General features: G+C 41.9%; 2 protein-coding genes across 2 annotated transcripts; both read right to left on the minus strand.

Annotated features, from left to right (window-relative positions):
• Positions 1 to 2,789: 2,789 nt before the first annotated feature.
• Positions 2,790 to 6,112, minus strand: LOC121734986 (extensin-like). The gene is made up of 3 exons (XM_042125653.1): positions 6,098 to 6,112; positions 3,275 to 4,619; positions 2,790 to 2,977 (listed from the first exon to the last, which is right to left on the minus strand). Exons 1-3 carry the CDS (start codon positions 6,110 to 6,112, stop codon positions 2,790 to 2,792), a joined length of 1,548 nt encoding a protein of 515 aa, XP_041981587.1.
• Positions 6,113 to 9,833: 3,721 nt separating this feature from the next.
• Positions 9,834 to 11,944, minus strand: LOC121734987 (proline-rich protein 12-like). Its single transcript, XM_042125655.1, has one exon. The coding sequence runs from the start codon at positions 11,942 to 11,944 to the stop codon at positions 9,881 to 9,883; it is 2,064 nt and encodes a 687-aa protein (XP_041981589.1). The 3' UTR covers positions 9,834 to 9,880.
• Positions 11,945 to 20,312: the final 8,368 nt, after the last annotated feature.

Genomic DNA, 20,312 nt, shown 5'->3' on the forward strand with positions numbered 1-20,312 from the left:
GGTTGACGCCGATAAATAATGGAAAGTTTTGGTGTACAGCATAAAGTGAGTGATATAGTGATATATTGGGGTCGGTGGTCGTATATTATGCTACTGTTATACATTATACTAGACGATATATAGGGTGTCCCAGTCCGTGCTTTAACTTACTGTAATGCGGGGTTTACACGGGTCAGACAGACAGTCGATTTTCGCCGTGCGGCATAAGTCGTGCGGCTATTATAGTCACCCGTGTAAAGGGCCCTTAAGATGATAACTAGCAAGTCGTCATTTGGATAGATCTTTTAGCATTTTTGTGTCCTATCTTATACAAAGAAATCTTTTTATTTACCAGAAACTTGCAAACCGTAAAGTAACTGATACTTGTTCTAACCTCATTTAAAATATTCAAATAAAAACATAACAAAAATAAGATTTAAAAATTAACCCAAATTAATGTAATTTTTTGTGTTTGCACAATTTTAACAAAATTATATATTTTTTCAGAATTATTTCATACAAATTATCTTCTGAAAGTCTACATAATTATATGCCTACCATTGGACAAACTTTAAATATCTAATAATACACATTGACTTCATCGATTTAAAATCAACGTGTAGCTATTAAAAAGTAAAAACTGAATTCCTTAACACCCTGTATATTATGTAAATAGTGAATACATTATGTGCATATGGCAATTCTTATCTGAGTGAATAGGCACAGATCTGTATCGTAAAGTGCAACTGGTTTCGGGTATTATTATATCGATTTCAAACTATAATATCATTGTATTTATGGAACTTCATAAACTATTAGATACTTACTGTCAACTTCAAATTTTATTTGTATTAAATCTATTTATTTGCAAAAAAATTAGATGTGAAGGTTTAATAATTTTTTATCACTAACAAGCATACGCATCGTCCGATATTATCAACACAAGATAAGTTTCAAGTGCATCATCAACATTGTTAATATTGTTTATGTTCTGTTAAAAGTTGTGGCTTAAAGTCTCTTGTGGCCTTAAGACATTGTTTCGTTTCTTTTCGTTTAAAAGTATACTAATCGGTATAATAACTTGTAATCAGTTTTTGTAGCTATCGTTGGTATTTTTATATCCGCTGTGACTGAGTTATTGGACATGCCTCGCGCCAAACCGAGCTGCGGACACCATGTACGTGCAGCGGAAATCTCTCGTTGGAATATCTGGCGTTCCTGTGGGTTTGGTAACGTATATCACGGTGTAGCGGCTTTGTTTGTGCCGGTCATGGTTGGTAAATGTTGCAGCAACATTTGGACTTTGATAAGCTAAATATTACCCGCAACTTTGTTTATACTATCCTGTGTCTGCGAGATTTAAAGTACACCAAATTTCTTCATTTGGAAGATAAGTAAGATTGATGTTTCACGAATACATTTAAATTATAATATTAGTGTGGATGGCCCAATGAGCGACAAAATACATGGCAATAATAGATAGTCGATAATACAACAAAACATAGCGTGTATATCATCTACGCGTTACGTTGCACAACGAGATACGAATTGAAATTTGTACAAAAATCGAAAAATTTTAATCGTTACATAAAAATTAGGATTGCTCATCAGTGTGTATTGACCCTAAATGTTAGCAGCCTAGAGACTATTACTTATATCAAATGTCCCATAACTGACCTATGGCCCTGCGGGTGTGTCACATATGTCCGGCTGTGGGGGGCGGGCGGAGGCGGGCGGTGAAGGGCGGGGGTATCTAGAGCGCGTTGCGCCACATAGTCCCGGTACTTTTCCGTCTGACTCACTTACAATCTAATGGCTCTGTTAAATTCGGAAATTGTCGCAACCTCCCTAGCTTGTAGATAGTTGTTTATGTATTTATTAATAGCAATTACTATTTATTAGTAGATATTAGTATGTAATCTGACAAGGATATAACACGATACAGATATGTGTACACAGGCGCACAGGCATGTAACGCAACATTTAAAACTGTTGCGAAAAAAATATTTGATGTGGTGTGAAGCTTCCATAGATATTAAATATTTTCGAAAAATACTTTATCTTTTTTCGTTCCCTATCAGTAGTACCAAATTCCGATACTCGGTTTTCTTCAAAATTAATTGACAGTAGAAAAAAGCCTACTGAATGCGGTCAAACAAACATACATTTTCTTTTTTATATTATGAGAAGGGTTTGTTTTACATAGCAAATACCTAAATAACTTTTAAGAAATCCATACAAGACAATCAAACGAAGAAAAATTTTCGTATGCCTATTCCTAATAATAATATTAATATGTTTTAAAATATGAAAATTATATTATCACTTTCTTTTGTATGTATTTAAAAGCTAAATAAACAAAAATCAGGAAATATGATAATTTTAAACTAGTAAGCTGTAGCGACAAAGCTATTTTAGAAATGAATAGTTCCAATCAGTGCCTGTTTGAATTAAATACCAATGGCCGTTCAACATTCAGTTCAACTTCTGCGTCAATAAACGTAGGCGCTAAGTAAATGAAACAATAGTAATTTGTGTCGTGAATTTATTTTACAATTTTAATATTCTATTAAATAAATAAACTTACACTAGGTTAATACAAAATATTAGGCAATTAGTATTTCAAATGCATTAACAAAAGTATTTTAACGCCGCGACATATCACAAAAGTTCGGAGGTAGCAACGGCGGCCTTACGGACAAACAGACAGCCACACTCGTGCACAACCTGACACTTTAGCGGGACCAAAGTGTAGTGTTAAGCGTATCATATTTTCGAACTTAACCTAACCTAAAAATCTTTTCGCAGGTCTACCGGAAGTGCTCCAAGGGCCTGTCGATCGGAGGTTGCAGGGCGAGTGGTATGTGGTTGTGGAAGAGGTTGGTGTCCTCCCCGTCTCCCTCCCCGCTGCGGCCCTCCACCCCCTGCGGCACCCCGTACTGCTGCGACACGTCGTACTGATGATGGAAGTCTTGCCCGTGCTGGGAGAAGTCTTGACCTTGTTGAGAAAAGTCCTGCCCGTGTTGGGAAAAGTCATGCCCGTGTTGAGATAGGTCCTGCCCGTGTTGAGAAAAATCTTGGCCATGTTGGGAATAATCTTGCTGAGAAAAGTCGTACCCGTGCTGAGAGAAGTCGTGCCCGTGTTGAGACAAGTCTTGCTGGGAAAAGTCGTGACCGTGCTGAGCGAAGTCCTGGCCGTGCTGGGCGAGATCGTGTTGCGAGTAGACCTGGCCGTGCGCCAGATCCTGCTGGTACACCTGGCCGTGCTGCGACAGGTCCTGCTGGGGGTACTCGCCGGGCTGGCCGTACGTCTGCTGCGGGGCGCCGTACTCCTGGCCGACGTGGTGGTGGTGCTGCGCCTGCTCGATCTGGTGCAGGGCGTGCTGCAGCTGGTGCTGGTAGTCGTGGAACTGATCGTCGTGCCCCTCTGCCGTGAGCTGGTGAACGTTCGGGTAGTGGACCTCGGGCTGTTGGGCCGTCGGGTGCACGGGGGACCAGCCGTCGTGGTCTAGAGCCACAGTGGGGTGGGGCTGCAAGACGGCGGGCTGAGGTATCTGCGTCGGGTGAACGATGTGAGTCTGGGGTAGCGTCTCCTGAGTCGGGTGCAAATGGAGGGGAGTATGAGCTAGGGTCTCCTGAGTGGGATGAACGTGGAATTCGGGCTGAGGAGTTACCGTGTGCAGGTGGGGATGAACGTGGAATTCGGGCTGAGGAGTTACCGTGTGCAGGTGGGGCTGAACGTGGAATTCGGGCTGCGGAGTTACCGTATGCAGGTGGGGCTGATCGACGGCTAAAGGCGTGTGGTGAGCGATCAGGCCTGTTTCGCCCCCGTGGACGACGTTAAATTGCGGGACTTGCGGACGGTGGACTAGCAGCTGCTGGACAGCAGGTGCGGCGGGCACTGCCGGGGCGGGGGCGAACGGGAACAGCGGGGCCTGGTAGCTGTTGATCAGAGGGTAGCGAGGGAACGTGGCGAACAGCGACGTCTGGACCGCACCTCCCGGGCGGATCACGTACTGCTGAGGAGCGGGGAGCACGGCAGGCTGGAGTGGGGCTACGGCCGCTGGGAGGAGCGGCCTGTTGGCTCTGAACAGGTTGTTCTGCAGAAAGTGGAAGGGTGGGGGCGCTACTGGCAGGGGCGCCGGAGCCGGAGCGGGAAGGACTAGGGGCGTTGGTGCCAGAGGTAGTGGGGTAGGATGGGGCAGAGGAACCACGGGGGTGGGGGCGGCGTGCGCCACGGGGGCCACGGGGACGGGCGCGGGAGCGGCATGCGCCACGTGAACTTCTGGCGTGGGCGCGACGTGGTGGTGGTGATGATGGTAGTGGTGGTCCTTCAGCGGGAATTTCAGGTCGTAGTGGGGGTGCGGGAGGCCGGGGACTCTATGGCCCACGGGCACGGGGTAGCCCGGAGGGGGGTGAAGGGGTATTTTGACGGCGGCGACGGTGGCGGTGGGGGGGTAGGTGACGACCAGGGGTTTGAGCAGGGAGTGGGTGACGCGGGGGATGTCGTGGCCGACTTTGTAGGTGGGGAGGTGGCGCTTGTGGTGGGCCTTGAGGCGCGCCAGCAGCTTGGCCTTGTGCGCCAGGTGCGCCAGCCCCGCGTCCGCCACCAGCACGCACGCCAGCACCAACAGGGTTACCTGCAATTCGCGTAATAGTAAATAAAAGAGAAGGTGAATAGTTCATCTTATATTGAAACAATTGAATTTTGCTTAACAGCCCGTTATTAACGTATTAACAGACTTGCCATTGACGGTGTTGGGTTGGCTGTTCCAGTTTAGAATGGCTAACAATTTAAAAAAATCCGTGTGAGACAGAAACTAGCAAGAAGGGTTCCGTACTATTTATTTACATTGAGGAATAAGTAGACACTGATTTTTCTTTATTTTTATATTTGAGTTGATTGAATGAAAGGTACATTGCTGTTTACGAATTACCTATGTCATAATTTGTAAACTGCTAACAAAAGAAAACTACCGATTAGATTACCTTCAAACTTATTTTCGTTTATAGTTTTAATAGCAATGTAAGTAATTGATTCATAAGCAGGCGGACCTACATCATTTGGTCGGGTTATGTCAATTAAATTTTTGTCACTGACATGGCGAACCTATAAGGGTTCCGTTTTCAGCCATTTAGGCTACGGAAACCTAAAAAGCATCGCAGTGCCTCACCACGTTGCAATATAAACCGACCTATCTATGCTCGCTTTTGTGAGTCACATCTAGAACTTGGAAGTTCCTTACGCGAATGCGTAAGCGCAAAACTGTTGAACCACAAATGCTGATAGATTCGTACACATTTTGTTTCGAAATCGAAAATATGAAATGCAAAATAAACATGAACGGCAGAAGAAGACAGGCAGTGCACATTACTACTAGCTAGACTTAAGAGCATCTGAGCTTGAATCGACCTGTATAGTGTATAGTGTATAGTGTATAGTGCTAAGTGTATAGGTAGTGTATAGTGTATAGTGTATAGTGTATAGTGTATAGTGTATAGTGTATAGTGTATAGTGTATAGTGTATAGTGTATAGTGTATAGTGTATAGTGTATAGTGTATAGTGTATAGTGTATAGGTAGTGTATAGTGTATAATATAACACAACTGCAAAAGACTTCAACGCGCGCGCGGCTCTATCAATTCTCTTTAATTTACTGTAGCAACATAATATTACTTATTTAATTCTTGTTTTAAACATGGATGTAGGTCATCTCTTAGAACATGATATTATCTATCTATATAAATAAAAATGAATTATTATAATCGCTATGTTATTATCGCTAACACTCGAGAACGGCTGAACCGATTTTGCTAATTTTAGCCATGAAATATTTGTGGAAGTCCAGCAGGTTTATAGTGTACACGATACTAAATTTACGAGTTAAGTGATCACTGGTCATGTAGTTAGTAATAATGCTCCCAACGCACGGTGTGCGAACTGGGCACTGGCAAACACATCACAAATCACCTTCACCCTTTTAAAGTTCCTTTAAGTTAAAAAAAAACTTTAATAAATCACATGCTGTTATCACATTACTTATGCCTTATCACATGTTACGGCCTCATCACACATATCACGTGTTATCACTGTCACTGCACTGTATCCGGTACTCACGCGCAGGAGCTCCATGGTCCACTTCCGCTTGCGAATGTCGCTGCGCCAGCGCACCCATACATATAAACTACTGACCGCTCCACTCCATCCGGACTCCAGGGGTGATGCCAAAACTGATCCTTGCCACTGTCACTTGAATTACAACCCTAGGGCTCAGACATAAGGCCAAGATTACTTTAGCAAGTGGTGCTGATGGTGGCCAAAACGTATCCTGTTGAAAATCATTCGAAAACAAACTCTATTGCTAAAGTTTAGAGTATAAAATTGCTTTAATGAGACAGGGTAAGTTGATCACGTCTGTCGTCACATGTAACGAAGTCCTGACGTCCATACAAATCGATCGCCGTCGTAATATGGAGAAAATTGTAGCGATCTCGCCAGGGACGGACTTGGCGGTCCGTAGATAATGCGGTATCTGTTATCTAGGTGTTGCCTGCGACTTTGCTACTTCAAATTTTGTTCATCATGCCTGAACCGAATATTTTTATCGGATAAAAAATATCTTATGTTCTTAACCGGACTCGAAAACCATTACACGAAATGAAATCGGCTCAGAAGTCTCGACTAGAATTAGTCACAAATAAAAAAGAAGCTATTTTATTCTTTCGCATTCGCAATATTATATATAGATTAATAATATATAGAATATATATACAATAATAAAGATTTTAACATTAGCATTAAGTAAGTATTAGGTAGGTATAGGTTTTGTTCGTCTCGAAATTGCCGCTTTAGTTTTAAATGTAACACAAAATAAATAATATTTTTTCTGCATATTTAAGTTGACAGGCGTACTGAGTCCACCCCTGGTGCTGCATCAGCATGCTGCGCGCGCGCCGTTACCAAATGTTGAGCACTTTCTAACTCTCACTCTCCGTAAATCGATGGCAGTTGCGTAACACCTGCGTCATCCTTATCTAGGGATCTAGAAGTCTCATTGTGTGATGGAATGTCACCTAAGAAGAGCTCTGACGCTAGAATCGTATAGTAGAATTGACTCACGAGAGTCTGGCATAAGATTTAAAACAATCTCAATGTGAGCTTATAGCTAGGTTGTTTCCGCCGAGAATGGCTTAATTGCAGCTCTTTAATAGGATATTTTTTTTAAGAAGGCAGGTCACTGTAGCCCTGACGTCACTGCGACCCATGAGGATCTATTGTGACTCCTTCGCACTAGAGTATCATCCCCAACCCAATACTGCTCATAAATTGAACGATATGGTTGGGGTTGGTGCCACGAATTTCCTCTGTGGACGAGTATTCGTGGCGACCAAGGTGCCTGTTCCTGCTCTGTGGTAGAGCAAAACAGTCGAGGAGAAGGTGAATAGGTGTTTCATCCTCCTCCTCACAGAATCTGCAAATACCTATTCTGTTTAGGTGTTTGTTAAGCTTGCAGTGCCCAGTTAGGCTTCTGGTAAGGATTTTTAATAGGAGCATATAGGAGATATGACATAATTATACAACGTGGTATTTAAGTGGTTGTTTTCCCGCAGCAGAACGATTTAGCTTAATTAGTAGTACTATCGAATCATTCATGTAATTTTTTGAAGAAAAAAAATGTGTATGAGGTACTATGGCACCTATATGCCGATAAGCACGAGCGGCAATGACCCGGCCGAATTTTATTTATGATTTTAAGAGGATACACCAGGGAATAGAGAAATGAAAAAAAAGTACGTGTAATATATATAGCTGTTACCTCAAGCCTATACCGCAGAACGCGATAGAGACAACTGCAGAAAATCAACGATTCGTTGTCCCCTGATTCCTTCTATAAAAATTAACAGATTAAAGTACTTTTTTCATTAAAGATTAAAGAAAAGCTTGAGCTGTGTTCCTATGTTTTTTTTTAAATATAGCCAAATAAGTTTTCTGGATGTTTGAACACAGCAGAAAAACTGGCCATTTTTTTGGGTTTTTTAACGTTCATATCTTATTTAATAATTATATTATGAAAAAAAAGAAAACATACAGACATTGTATTAGTGGCCGTAGATATTCAGGAAATAAATTATGACTCTACTAGCATTATCCAGGGAGGAAACAGGGGACAACGTTTGTATGGAAAAAAGGGCGGTGTGGACTCCTCTTAATAAAAAAAAAACTTCACAAATCGCAACAGATTTTTGAAATGATAGATTTGTAAATCCCAATAGATTTGTGAAGTTTTTAATAAGTAAAATAAAATGATTCTATCTTAGTAGTACAATTACTACTAAGATAGAATCATTTTACTGCGGGAAACAAAAATTAAAGTTTTACACAGTATATTAAATACTAAATCTCCTATAGTAAAATATGTTGTTAAAATGTAACATAAAAACTTACAAGGATTTTAGTGTGTGACATAAAAAAAAACCAACATCAGTTCTTGCACAGCCGCACCCCCACACCGGCGCATTGTTATAAGTCACTTAAAAAGAACTGCTTTACACTCCAACCCTCGAAAAAACTCAAAAATATTAATTGCAAGTGCATTTCATCCAACATTTTTCATGGTCCGGAAATGAAAAGGAATAGGCTGACTATATTGTGAAAATAATAATATGAAGGCTCTCGCTTGCAATGTTTCAAATTGCAGTTCATGTTAAATCATTCAATTTTTTGCGTTTTTCCTAATTCTATTAGACTTTAGTTGAAGTCAGTCATGTTTCGCAATGATAGGCTTTGATCTAGAATTACAGGTTTATTGCAAACAGTTTTGAGGAAAATTGAGGCACGCGCTCGCTTTCACCGATATCTGCGGCGCCAATTTTGACATCACCCTGTTTTGTGTTCTGGATGTGAAATAACTACTTTCTTTAAAATTATTTTGAAGGTATAGCCTAAACGCAATTTGAAAGAAAGGAATATTACGAGTGCGATAATATTCCATCAAAATAGTTCGAATAACTTAGGAGTATCTTTTTTGACCGACTTCCAAAAAGGAGGAGGTATGGTAGCGACTTCAAAAGTACGAAGATTGAGTACTGAAATAGTTGAGGTTTAGGCGAAGTCTGAAGACGGCACTATAATAACGAATAAGAATTATTTGATTCTTTTTAGATTATGTTTAAGAATATTACTTTTGTTTTTACCTTGGAAGTCGGTTTTAATTTTTGTTAAAAAATAATTACAAACAATAAATTGAAAAGTATATCTTTATTATAGTAATAACCTAGATAAATCATTTTGCAAGAAATAATAAATCCTCATCTTTAGTTAATAACAGGTTAGATAAGATTTTCAATTTTGCTTTGCTCGAAATTACTAGACTTATTAGAAAATCTAGCCCAGAGCATTACTTTACTTCTTTTCAATGACCTCTATCACTTTAGGGTCAAGGTCTGACAAAAACTAGAGGCGGTTTTTATTAGCGGCTTATTCGCTAAGGGGGAGGGGGTGGGGGAGGGCACTGACCCGCTGTTTTCTATTTCATCTCGTCAGACCTTCACCCAGTTGACTACGACACGACGTCGCCTTGAGGAAATCGGTTTCACGCCACCCGCGACAGCCGACAATGAAATCTTATTATCGAAACTATTTATTAGGAAACTTAAATTACAAGACTAAATACAAAAGTAAACAACGATACAAATTACAAAATCATCACAGCTCATGTAGTAGAATGTACAATGTACGCCGTACGGTCGCCACCGACCCGAGCGTTTCGGTGCTGATCCATCGATAGGGACTAAGGGTAGGTCGGATCTGTCGACGACTGTACCGTATAGTGTGTACTCAGCGTCGTCGCATATATACAATAAATAGGCTTATTATGGCGGGCAATTAGGAGCGAGCCGCTCAGGCTTTGCCGATTCTTCTGTTCTTTTTGTTGACGGAGGCGACGAGCGGCCGGGGGTCGTCCACTTGGACGTTGGTGGCTCGGAGATACTTATTCTGAAAGCCCGTCTCGTGCACGCGCGCGTTGGGGCTCAGCTTGTCCGAGCGCTCGCGTTCGTCGCCCCTTTCGTCGTCGCCCGCCCGCTCCTCGTCGCCGGCTCGCTCCTCGTCGCCCGCCCGTTCCGCCTCGTCCGTGAGTCTCGCCGACTCGTCGTCATCCCGGTCGTCGTCCTCGTCTACTTTCTCCTTATCCTCGACGAGTCGCTCGTGGTCGTCTAGAAAGTAATCGTCGTCGGCCGCTTCTATTCTCGCAACGTCCTCGTCTCGGGGCGGGTCGGGAACTTCGGTTAGGGATTGGTAAAATTCCTCCTCGACATCGGAGACGGGGCGCTTTCTCCCATAGTAGTCGTAGTCGCCGGCGCTATATGGTTCCTCGACCGAGCGCGTTCTCCTGCTCTTCTGCTTCCTTCGCTTCTTCTTCGGCGGCTCGGTCCGAGTCACGACGGCGCTGTCCTCGCTGTCTGAGTCCGACTCCTCGTCGGAGCCGTAGCGCTCGACGGCCGACTCGTCGTCTTCGTCGCGGTCGGGGCGCTCCGGCCTCTCCCTGTGGAGCTTCTTCGGCCTCTTCTCCTTGTATATGGGGGGAACTCGGACGGTCACCGTGTCGATTTCGTTGGGGTTCTGCTCGGTCGGCGGGAGCACGCGGGGCTTCAGGCGCCGGCGGGGATCCTGCGTGGTCGTCGTCACCTCGGCCTCCTCCTCCTCGTCGTTCTCAGGGAGGGGCAGGGGGATTTTGTTGGGAGCTTGTTCTCTCTGCAGGTGCTGATGGGAGTCCTCACCCTGGCGTCTTATTTGGTTGGCGAAATCGCGATCGCCGAAGTGCACGTTTCTGTAGTCGTTCGCGGGGAGCTTCTTTTTATTTTTCTGCTTCTGCTCCCAGAAGCGGTCGACGGCAGTACCGAACTCCCGCACGGCCTTGGCCCGGTCCCGCGACTCCTGGGCGTCCTCGTAGTCGTCGTCCGGCTGCTCCGCGGTTTGATCCTCGTCGTAGTTCAGGTAGTCGGCGTCGGCGACACGCTGGCGGTTGATGTCCTGCGCGTCGACGGCGTGCACCTTGTGCGCCTGGCCGTTCCGCACGACGAAAGCGTCGACGTAGACGCGGGGCTGGCGCTCCTGCTCCAGGGGCAGGCGGGCGGCGCGCGGCTCGATGGCGACGGGCAGTGCCTCGTCGTCGAACTCCACTGCCTCCTCCTGCTGAGCGGCGGGGGCGGCCGCGGGGGCGGCCGGCACTCGGTTGAAGTTGAAGTTGAGACGGAAGTTAGACGAGATCGTTTCTAGGTTGTCCGCTTTCGGCGGCGGCGGAGGAGGGGGCTGGGGGGCACACGGCGCTGGTGTCGCGGGGTTAGCGCGAGGCTTCGCGCACGGTGGCGGGGGCGGCGGCGGCGGGGGAGGCGCGGGCCTCGGCTTCGGCCGGGGCTTCGGTCGGGGCACCGCGCGAGGCTTGGGGCACGGTGCCGGCGGGGGCGGTGGAGGTGGGGGCGGCGGCGGAGGCGGGGGAGCTACTGCCCTGCACGGCGGCGGGGCGACCGCCCGGGGTGCTCCACACGGGGGCGGGGGCGGGGGCGCGGGCGCGGGCCCGGCCTGCAACGGGATGTCTATGCCGGGCACGGGCGCGAGCGGCGGGGGGAAGGCGGTATCGGCAGGTTTCCGTGCGACGTTGTACCCCAGCACGTCGGCCAGTCCTCGAAAAACGAGGTCCCCGAAGGTCCTCTTCTTGCGGACAATCGGGTCCTGCTCGGTCTCATCGTCGATAGTGCTGTTTCGTTCCAGGAGAGTGTCATCTATGGTGCCATTTCTTTCCAAGTTTTGTATTGTAACATTTTGTGCGTCGTTGGCTTCGGCGATGGTCTCCCGGGCGGCGTCGGCGATGTGCGCGGCCTGGGCGCCGGTGTCTGCTATGACGTAGACCTGCGCCGCCCGCAGCGGGGCGGTCAGCAGCAGCAGCTGCAGCAGCAGCGGCGGCATGGCGGCTAGTGGCGCGCGGCGGGACGCACCGCTACTTTTGTCGCCGCGGGTGTTGCCCAAGCGTCACGGTCCGCTGCGCACGCGCTGCCCTAGCCCGCACTCGAGACGTAATTAATGAAACTAATCAAGACATAATGAGTTTAACATTGCACTTGTATTGTACATGGACTACAGAGAAAAACAAAATGGAGTTACACTATAGAATACAAATATATAGAACGCAATTGTTACCTAAGCTTGATTAGTTTAATTATAAATACTAAATAGCTGTGTCAACACTACAAATTGTAATTTATCTTATATCAGTTTCTTAACTGATATTATTTTATTTTCTATTTATAAGTAAATAAACTTTATCTGGGTGCACGGTGGTGCACCCGCCGAGACGAGCCGACCGAAACACAAGGGCACTACCCATTTTTTCTCGAAGTGTTTCGTGGGTTTTTTGAACCCTCATAGAGTTGGTTTCCGATGTACCAGATAGTTCATATTCTCAGAATAAGATGTCAATAGTAGATTAATTAAACATACAAAGTCTCAATTGAATAGCGCTTATACTTTAGATTTTATTGACATCTAAAAACTCCGATTTCGTCACTGACATTTACATTGTAAATTTTATTTTTTTAAAAGACAAATTTTCCACTTTTTTACTAAAAAGTGGCCCCGTGCGAGTTTCTTACGCCGGTTAGTTTCCGAACCGGTGGTAGGCAATATGTAGTTCAACTTTCTGAAAATATTTGATTCAAATTTATTCAGAAATAAAACAATTTTTATTTATTTTAATTTTATTTTTATACACTGACACACTAAAGATCATCAAAATGTTTGGCCTACTTCCTGATATGATAGAAAGCTGAAATTTGGCATGTAATCTAAGTTTAGTATACAACCAACAAAAAAGTTCATAAATTTGCAAGTTTCATCCCCCATCCCCTTAAATGGAGGTTTATATGAGACTTTCACCAATTTTATGAATTAGGACATAATATACTGAATACTGAATACTGCAACTAAAAAACCTTTAAATAAGTACTTACAAAACCAACTGAAATCCCACCAATAACATTTCTTATAAAATGTTGCCGAGACGACCACATAAGGTTTACTCAGAAGTTTGGCTCTACATATTGATATATCATATCTTTTTCACAGGGCAAACCTTATGTGGTCGTCTCGGCAACATTTTACAAGAAATATTTTTGGTGGGATTATTGTTATTTGATCATAATTAAAAGTACTGCTTAAATCTTACCAATCGTATTTTTACATAACTAATAATGTTGTCTGCAAACTCTTTCGCACAGAAGTAAGTTTATATGGCGGGATAAATTATTATTAATATACAGGAGACTATACGGGAGATTTTAAACTAATGCTACGTCATATCCCAAAGCTCAACATAATAATATTACCTCCATTCACATTAGTCAACTTAGTCGTTTGAGCTTACAGAGGTCATAATTATATACACACACATTTGCGTTTATGGCATTAGAATAGATTGATAATAATTTTTGCTTTTGTCTCAGATTATTTTCTCCTCGCAATCATTAGCTCTGATATTTGGGTCGAGGCAGAGCTAACCGCATCTAATGTCACTTCATTAGCTGCCCTTGGCAGTGGAACCGAAACACTCAGCACAATAATACCGAAGCCCCACTTGCTCAGCCAATTTGGGCACGTGAGTTCGGTCACATGTTTACTCTGTTATTAGATTACTAACACGAGTTCATTTTTTGGTAACAAACGTTATAATATTATAACTTGAAGTCCAATATTCGTTGCGTCAAGATTCACTTATCGCTCGGGAATCGTATTTTTTTCGGGGAATAAAAGTATCCTATGTCCAATATCCGTTTGAGTCCTAACTCCCGAACGACTCAAAGTAACTGCATACCTTTCAGCAAAATCAGGTAAGCGTGGAGAGGTAAAAGATAGACAAACGGACACCTTCGTGATTATAGGATTCAGACAAGTTCATTTTTGGTACTAAACTTTATATTATTATGTTCAGTCAGTAATTACTGTTGTATTACTAAATTCTGATAATAAAAATTGTGATAGGAGTACTAATTGTCGACTGTTTATAGAGAGCAAATAGTATTATGAAATATTGCTGTAATTAAAGCACAGGCGTTTGTTGTTCTGATGTAGTGAGCTCCTTGCTAAATAAAACAAGCAATGCGCTACAGATTGAAATGAGTGTTAATAAATATTGTTAACATTTGCGTATGAATGACATTGAAATATAACAGCCAGTAAACAAAAAGTTTTGTTCGACGTTTGACAACATTTCTGTCAATATTCTGATATTATGTGTGACGTGCAGATGTTAGATTTTGGTCGTACTGTATGTGCTAGTAGGGTCCTCTGCCTTGCCATAATATTATTCCCTATTAAGGAAATATTATATTCTATCACAGGCACATTGCAACGGCCGATGGCCAGGATCTATATCTATACACAATTCAGCAGTAATCAACCCCGATAACCTTTTGATATTTTTTTTTATGATATAAGGGGGCAAACGAGCATACGGGTCACCTGATGGAAAGCAACTTCCGTCGCCCATGGACACTTGCAGCATCAGAAGAGCTACAGGTGCGTTGCCGGCCTTTTAAGAGGGGATAGGGTAATAGGGGAGGGTAGGGATGGGAAGGGAAGAGAATAGGGGAGGGTAGGGAAGGGATAGGGGATTGGGCCTCCGGTAAACTCACTCACTCGGCGAAACACAGCACAAGCGCTGTTTCCGCCGGTTTTCTGTGAGAACGTGGTATTTCTCCGGTTGAGCCGGCCCATTCGTGCCAAAGCATGGCTCTCCCACGTATAAATTGATATGATTTCTTGGATTACAATCGGAAGATTAATCTGTCGAAAGGTTATGTTTTGCTTTGTTAAATCGTTAACGTTTTGACTTTGAAAAAATTTATTCATTTATTTATTTAAATCAGGCTACGTAGGCCCATACAATAAATACCGTAATGTCTAACATACATATTTATAATTATAATCTTAATAACTACACTTTGTCACGAATTAACGGCGACGTTACGCTTGCTTCATTCCGGAGTCTCCCCCGGAACCTTCGGTAAACCACATCAGTCGGCCAGAATTCCTCCGCCTCAAAGGTCGACAGAAGATGCGTCGGTACTCTCACCACAAAGGAACTGAAGTTGACCTTGTGGCGAGACTGCAGACGTTCGACCCTCAGGCGGAAGGATGTCTTCTTACTGATGTGGTCCACGACGTCCTCGACCTCCATGGACCAGTGGACCTGAATAATAACTCAGCAACCACTACTACAATACTAACACGTAAATTGTCACACATTAACCACATACAAAAGGAAAACCGCGCATAATTTAATTTCTAGTTGTAATTTTTGCTTACATTTATATTGATATTTTGATTAAAATTAATGAATATTCCAAAATTGAGATGGAGCATTAATTGAAACTATATTTTATGGCGGTGAAGCCATTCCGGGCTTCTCTATTAATATCGTAACGGATTGTCCGTCTGTCGCACCAACTGACGCTCCCTTACTCCTGACCGGAAGCGGCACCCGACCTTCGCGTGACGTCACGCCCTGATTATAATGATGGTATAGGGAATGTCACTTGTACTGACCTACTGATATTAAGGACTACGGGTTAAATCATAAATGGTAGGTTAAATGTCTTTACCTATTTTTATTATTCACTCATAAACATAATATTTATTTGCTACAATAAGGTTAGGAATAAATGTCCTTAAAATTTTATGTTTCTGAGAACACGTGTTCCGCTAACTCGTGCACATTTTTACTATTATTTTCATCTTGAAAAAGATACATTTTTTTATGAAATAAGGGGGCAAACGAGCAAACGGGTCACCTGATGGAAAGCAACTTCCGTCGCCCATGGAATAGGGTAATAGGGGAGGATAGGGATGGGAAGGGAAGGGAATAGTTGAGGGTAGGGAAGGGAATAGGGTAGGGGTTAGGGGATTGGGCCTCCGGTAAACTCACTCACTCGGCGAAACACAGCGCAAGCGCTGTTTCACGCCGGTTTTCTGCGAGCCCGTGGTATTTCTCCGGTCGAGCCGGCCCATTCGTGCCTAAGCATGGCTCTCCCACGTATGATGATACATAATGGCTAAATAGAAATGTAGCTGCAATACCAACCTTATACTTTAATTATATTGCAGGTACATTTCTGTAAGGCGCACTAATTTCAAATGTGCCTAAGAAAGTAGGCTGCAAATTGCAATAACTTATTAAGTTTAGAAATTATTGCAATGCCAGCAAAGTGCAACACTTTTTTTAATAATCATCTATCATAAGTCAGAATTCTCTACAAAAATACATGAACCTCGCTTCTTTACTTATCTTGAATCATCTCAACAAATCTGCAACAAATGAATCGTGCCAAAGTTCTCACGATGAATTCTTGTTTTGGATTGTTCTAGTTCACGAGTCACAGCGTTATGTTTATTGTACAGCACAAATATTGCACATCTCAATGTCGTGAGAGTTAATGGGTGAAGGTGATCATTACCCGAAACAAAAGGTTTTAAAAATAAATAGTTTTTATGAAAAAAAAACCTAATTAGTGAGAAATAAAGTGGTAACTTTAGGGTCAAAGTTTACGGTTGAGTTAGCAATGATTGTTATAAAAAGTTCTCGGTTATTTTAATGTAATAATTTAAAGCCTGAAGATTATTTTTATTTCTTTTTTGCGATTTCATTTCTGAAACCTGCAATTTGCAAATTTTTAAACCTTAGAGAATAAGTTGATAATTTTTCACTAACGACCGTTAGTGTTAATCGATTGAATATAATAAATGCCTTCTCCTTAATAAAGGCGGCGCCTCCGAATATTAACTTCATATTGATGATGTATTAGAAAGAATCAATTATGTGTCAAACACATAAATAGTTTCAAAAGTATAATGCACTCAGAGATAATATGTGGATATTATACCAGATGCCAATACCTCTTCTCTACCTTTTGTAGCTAGTTGTATTTTATTAGTACAGTAAATTATTATTATTGACTATTTTTAAATCGACTGCGGAACCCTAAAATGTTGTACGAAATGATTTCACGGATGACATTCGTGTAGGCGCCATATAGTTCACCAAACAGGTTTCGTTATGTATCATAATATATTATTATGTGCCTGATAGCGAACTGTAGGAGGTGAAGGTTACGACTTCTCCAAATGTGTACAAATGTGTGGAAATGTGGTAGTGGGATGTTTTATAATATTATTATGTTTATTCATGATTATGCAATATGCCGCTGTGACAATCATCTCATATTTTTAGAGCTTTGTTGTCGGTCATCGATATAATTTATTCCAAAAAAACGACTTCTAAAGTAGGCGGTAACCACCTTCTTTCAAGTATATAATGTTATCGGCTACTTAATACTTTCGTGTAAGTTGGTAGATTTATTTCGACTAACAAATAAACGAAACAAATAAATGTAGTAATTATGATAATATTATTATGTTATTCATAAAATATTTTATAAGCGGCAAAATTAAAATAATAAATTAAATTACATAAAAATTCAATTAGAAAGTACGACATTTAAATAACATTAAAAATATAGAAAGTTTGTGATGTCACACAAATGTACAGTGAGTCTCAATTGCAATATTTAATTCAAGCTGATGACGACAACTACGATGCATAAATTCTGGGAGGGCTGTCTTACATTGATACAGTTATAGATTTTTTTTAATGAAATAAGGGGGCAAACGAGCAAACGGGTCACCTGATGGAAAGCAACTACCGTCGCCCATGGACACTCGGCACATCAGAAGAGCTGCAGGTGCATTGCTGGCCTTTTAAGAGGGAATACGCTCTCTTTTTTAAGGGTTTGCAGGTCGTATTGGTCCGGAAATACTGCAGTTCATTCCAGAGTTGACGAGAGAGATGGCAGTAGCACTGGATTTTGGCGCTATATTGACTGTTGTGAACTGTTATAAACAGTTGAGAATAATACTTCAATTATTGTTGGTTCTCAACAGTTAATGCGAGCATTGTATTTTGAAATGTTTTAAGCTTTTGCATCCCCTGCAGAGAGTGTGCTCCAGAGCTGAAACCGGCAATACTGGCACCTGATGTGCCTTATGTAAATCTGTAAATCACAAATCAGAAAAATCGTAAGAATACACAGGTAAAAATATTGCATGTCATTTACAGTTACTGCACAGACAGAGTATACAGGGTGTAACGAAACTAAGTGACAATACTTTACACTGAAATAGCTTTTTACACACACACACTGTTACTCTTTGTATACTGCACGCCCTGTATGTTAGTATGGTTCTTAACTTTGGCCTTAATTAGAGCACTATGATGATGATGATGATGCTGCCGGCCGTGATCGCGGTCCAGACGGAGACGGGGGTGACCTCCCGCCGGCGATCTCCTTGCGATTGCCGACTGAGGTCACGTGGTGAGACTATTCGCACTTAACTCTATCTATCGATTTATCGTTTCCGAATTACAAAGCAATTCAAAACGTTTATAATACTACTTTATGTTTTTTTATTGACTTTTTGTATTTATGAAAAGAAGACACAATAATATTTCGATTCACTATAAGCAGTATCCCAAGCTGTCGAAAAAATTCCTAGATTTATATCATCTTCCAAACTGCTTAGAACATTGTAAGTACTAGAAAAGAGGGATTAGCAAGAGCCGCGAAATTGTAATATCGATCAATCAAGCGAATCAATCAATCAAAATAAATTTTATTTGCATCGAATTTTAAATTAAATCTCTTTCTGCAACGTTACGATGACTCAGCGGTGAAATGTTCACCTCCACAGTATATCTGCTGGATAGTCTGACACGTCCGGCGCGGATCGATCGGGCCCGGCTCGCCGCCGTCACGGGAAAGTGCGCGACGTGACCGCGACGTGACCGCGACGTGATCGTGATGTGATCGCGCCGTCACATGAGCGTTACTGTACACAGAACCAACATAATATAATGAATATAAAATAAGGTTATTTTCATCATAAAGAATTTTAGACAAATAGCATTTGGGCGACTAACACGGGACGGCATAAGATATTATTGAAATCAGAGTGTTAAGCATTGCCGTCTACCGCATATAATAAAACATAATATTAACATCAAATCAAATGTACTTTCAAAATTTTCATATAAGAGATTTTGTATAACACGTTACTAGGAGTATTACTATGACTACCGAAACTCACATGTATACTAATATTGTTTTTGTGTCAGTTTACTATCGAAAATAACTTGAACTTAACAAACAAATACATATTTTCTCCTTACAACATGATGTTTTCAATCGTAATATGTCTCAATAACGCAATAGACAGTAATACCACTTACGCACGTATGTGTGTCGGGTACGTGGACCTACTGTATAACGACACATTGTGTAATCGCGACCCTTGAGATTACAATAAGCGTTATATTGTTGCCCAATTATTGTAAATACTGTCTCCGTATATATTGTACCTACACTTTACGTCTATATAAGATTATTTATCTATCTTATTAGGATTACTTGACTTATAAGTGCACCGCAGGCTGAAAAAGATTGGGAACCCCTGGATTAAGTATATTGTTGAGGTGCAGATCTTTGTCAAAAGTGCAATCCAAGATGGGTTCTGTGTAAAAATGACCGACCAGCTGCAACCAACATCATTCCTCAGTTTCACATATTATGTTTTACAATTTAAGGCTTAGCTCATAAGGAGAATTAGCACTCTTTACTGATATATACCTATAGACTACTATAACGGCCTAAAATAGTCATATATGAAACAAATTTTGTCAATTATTGTACCTCGTCTCATCGTTTAGAACAGTCTTTCCCAAAGTGGGCGATAACGCCCCCTTGTGGGCGCTGAAGGTCTAGAGGGGGGTTGTGTGGTTCCAGAAAAAAATGGGGGCGTTGTGTAGAGGCTAGATGCATTTTAAATTGAAACAAGGGGGGCGCTAAAACATAATTTGTTCTCTAAGTGGGCGGTAGACAAAATAAGTTTGGGAATCCCTGGTTTAGACTGTATAAAGGACTTGTTTTTTCTACCTGACTATACAATTTCTACGTTTCTAACTGAGCGCTTAATTTGTTTGCAACATCTCAATTTACATCATTTTCTTGTTATAAAAGTTTACAACAATACATTCTAAAATACTACAAGATATTATCTGCTCGTATCAAATATGTAAATTAACTATTATTCTTTCTAAAATCATTACATAACAAATGTAATTACTTAAAAAATAACAAGTGTAATATTGTAATAAGTTACGTTGTTAATAATATTAAAATATTGCAATTATGTCATGCCGAGTGATAGTTTTCTAAGATTAATTAACCTA

Source organism: Aricia agestis, chromosome 16, assembly GCF_905147365.1.
Source record: "Aricia agestis chromosome 16, ilAriAges1.1, whole genome shotgun sequence".
NCBI classification, from domain to species: Eukaryota; Metazoa; Arthropoda; class Insecta; order Lepidoptera; family Lycaenidae; genus Aricia; species Aricia agestis.

What these genes read in the sequence shown, in the direction of transcription:
- LOC121734986 (XM_042125653.1), bottom strand. An exon ending in GCAGACGTACGGCCAGCCCG is followed by an intron (nt 2,978 to 3,274) that starts GCGAGTACCCCC and finishes TTTCTCAACAAG; the next exon opens with GTCAAGACTTCTCCCAGCAC.
- LOC121734987 (XM_042125655.1), bottom strand. Translation starts at nt 11,944, where the DNA reads ATGCCGCCGCTGCTGCTGCAGCTGCTGCTGCTGACCGCCCCGCTGCGG.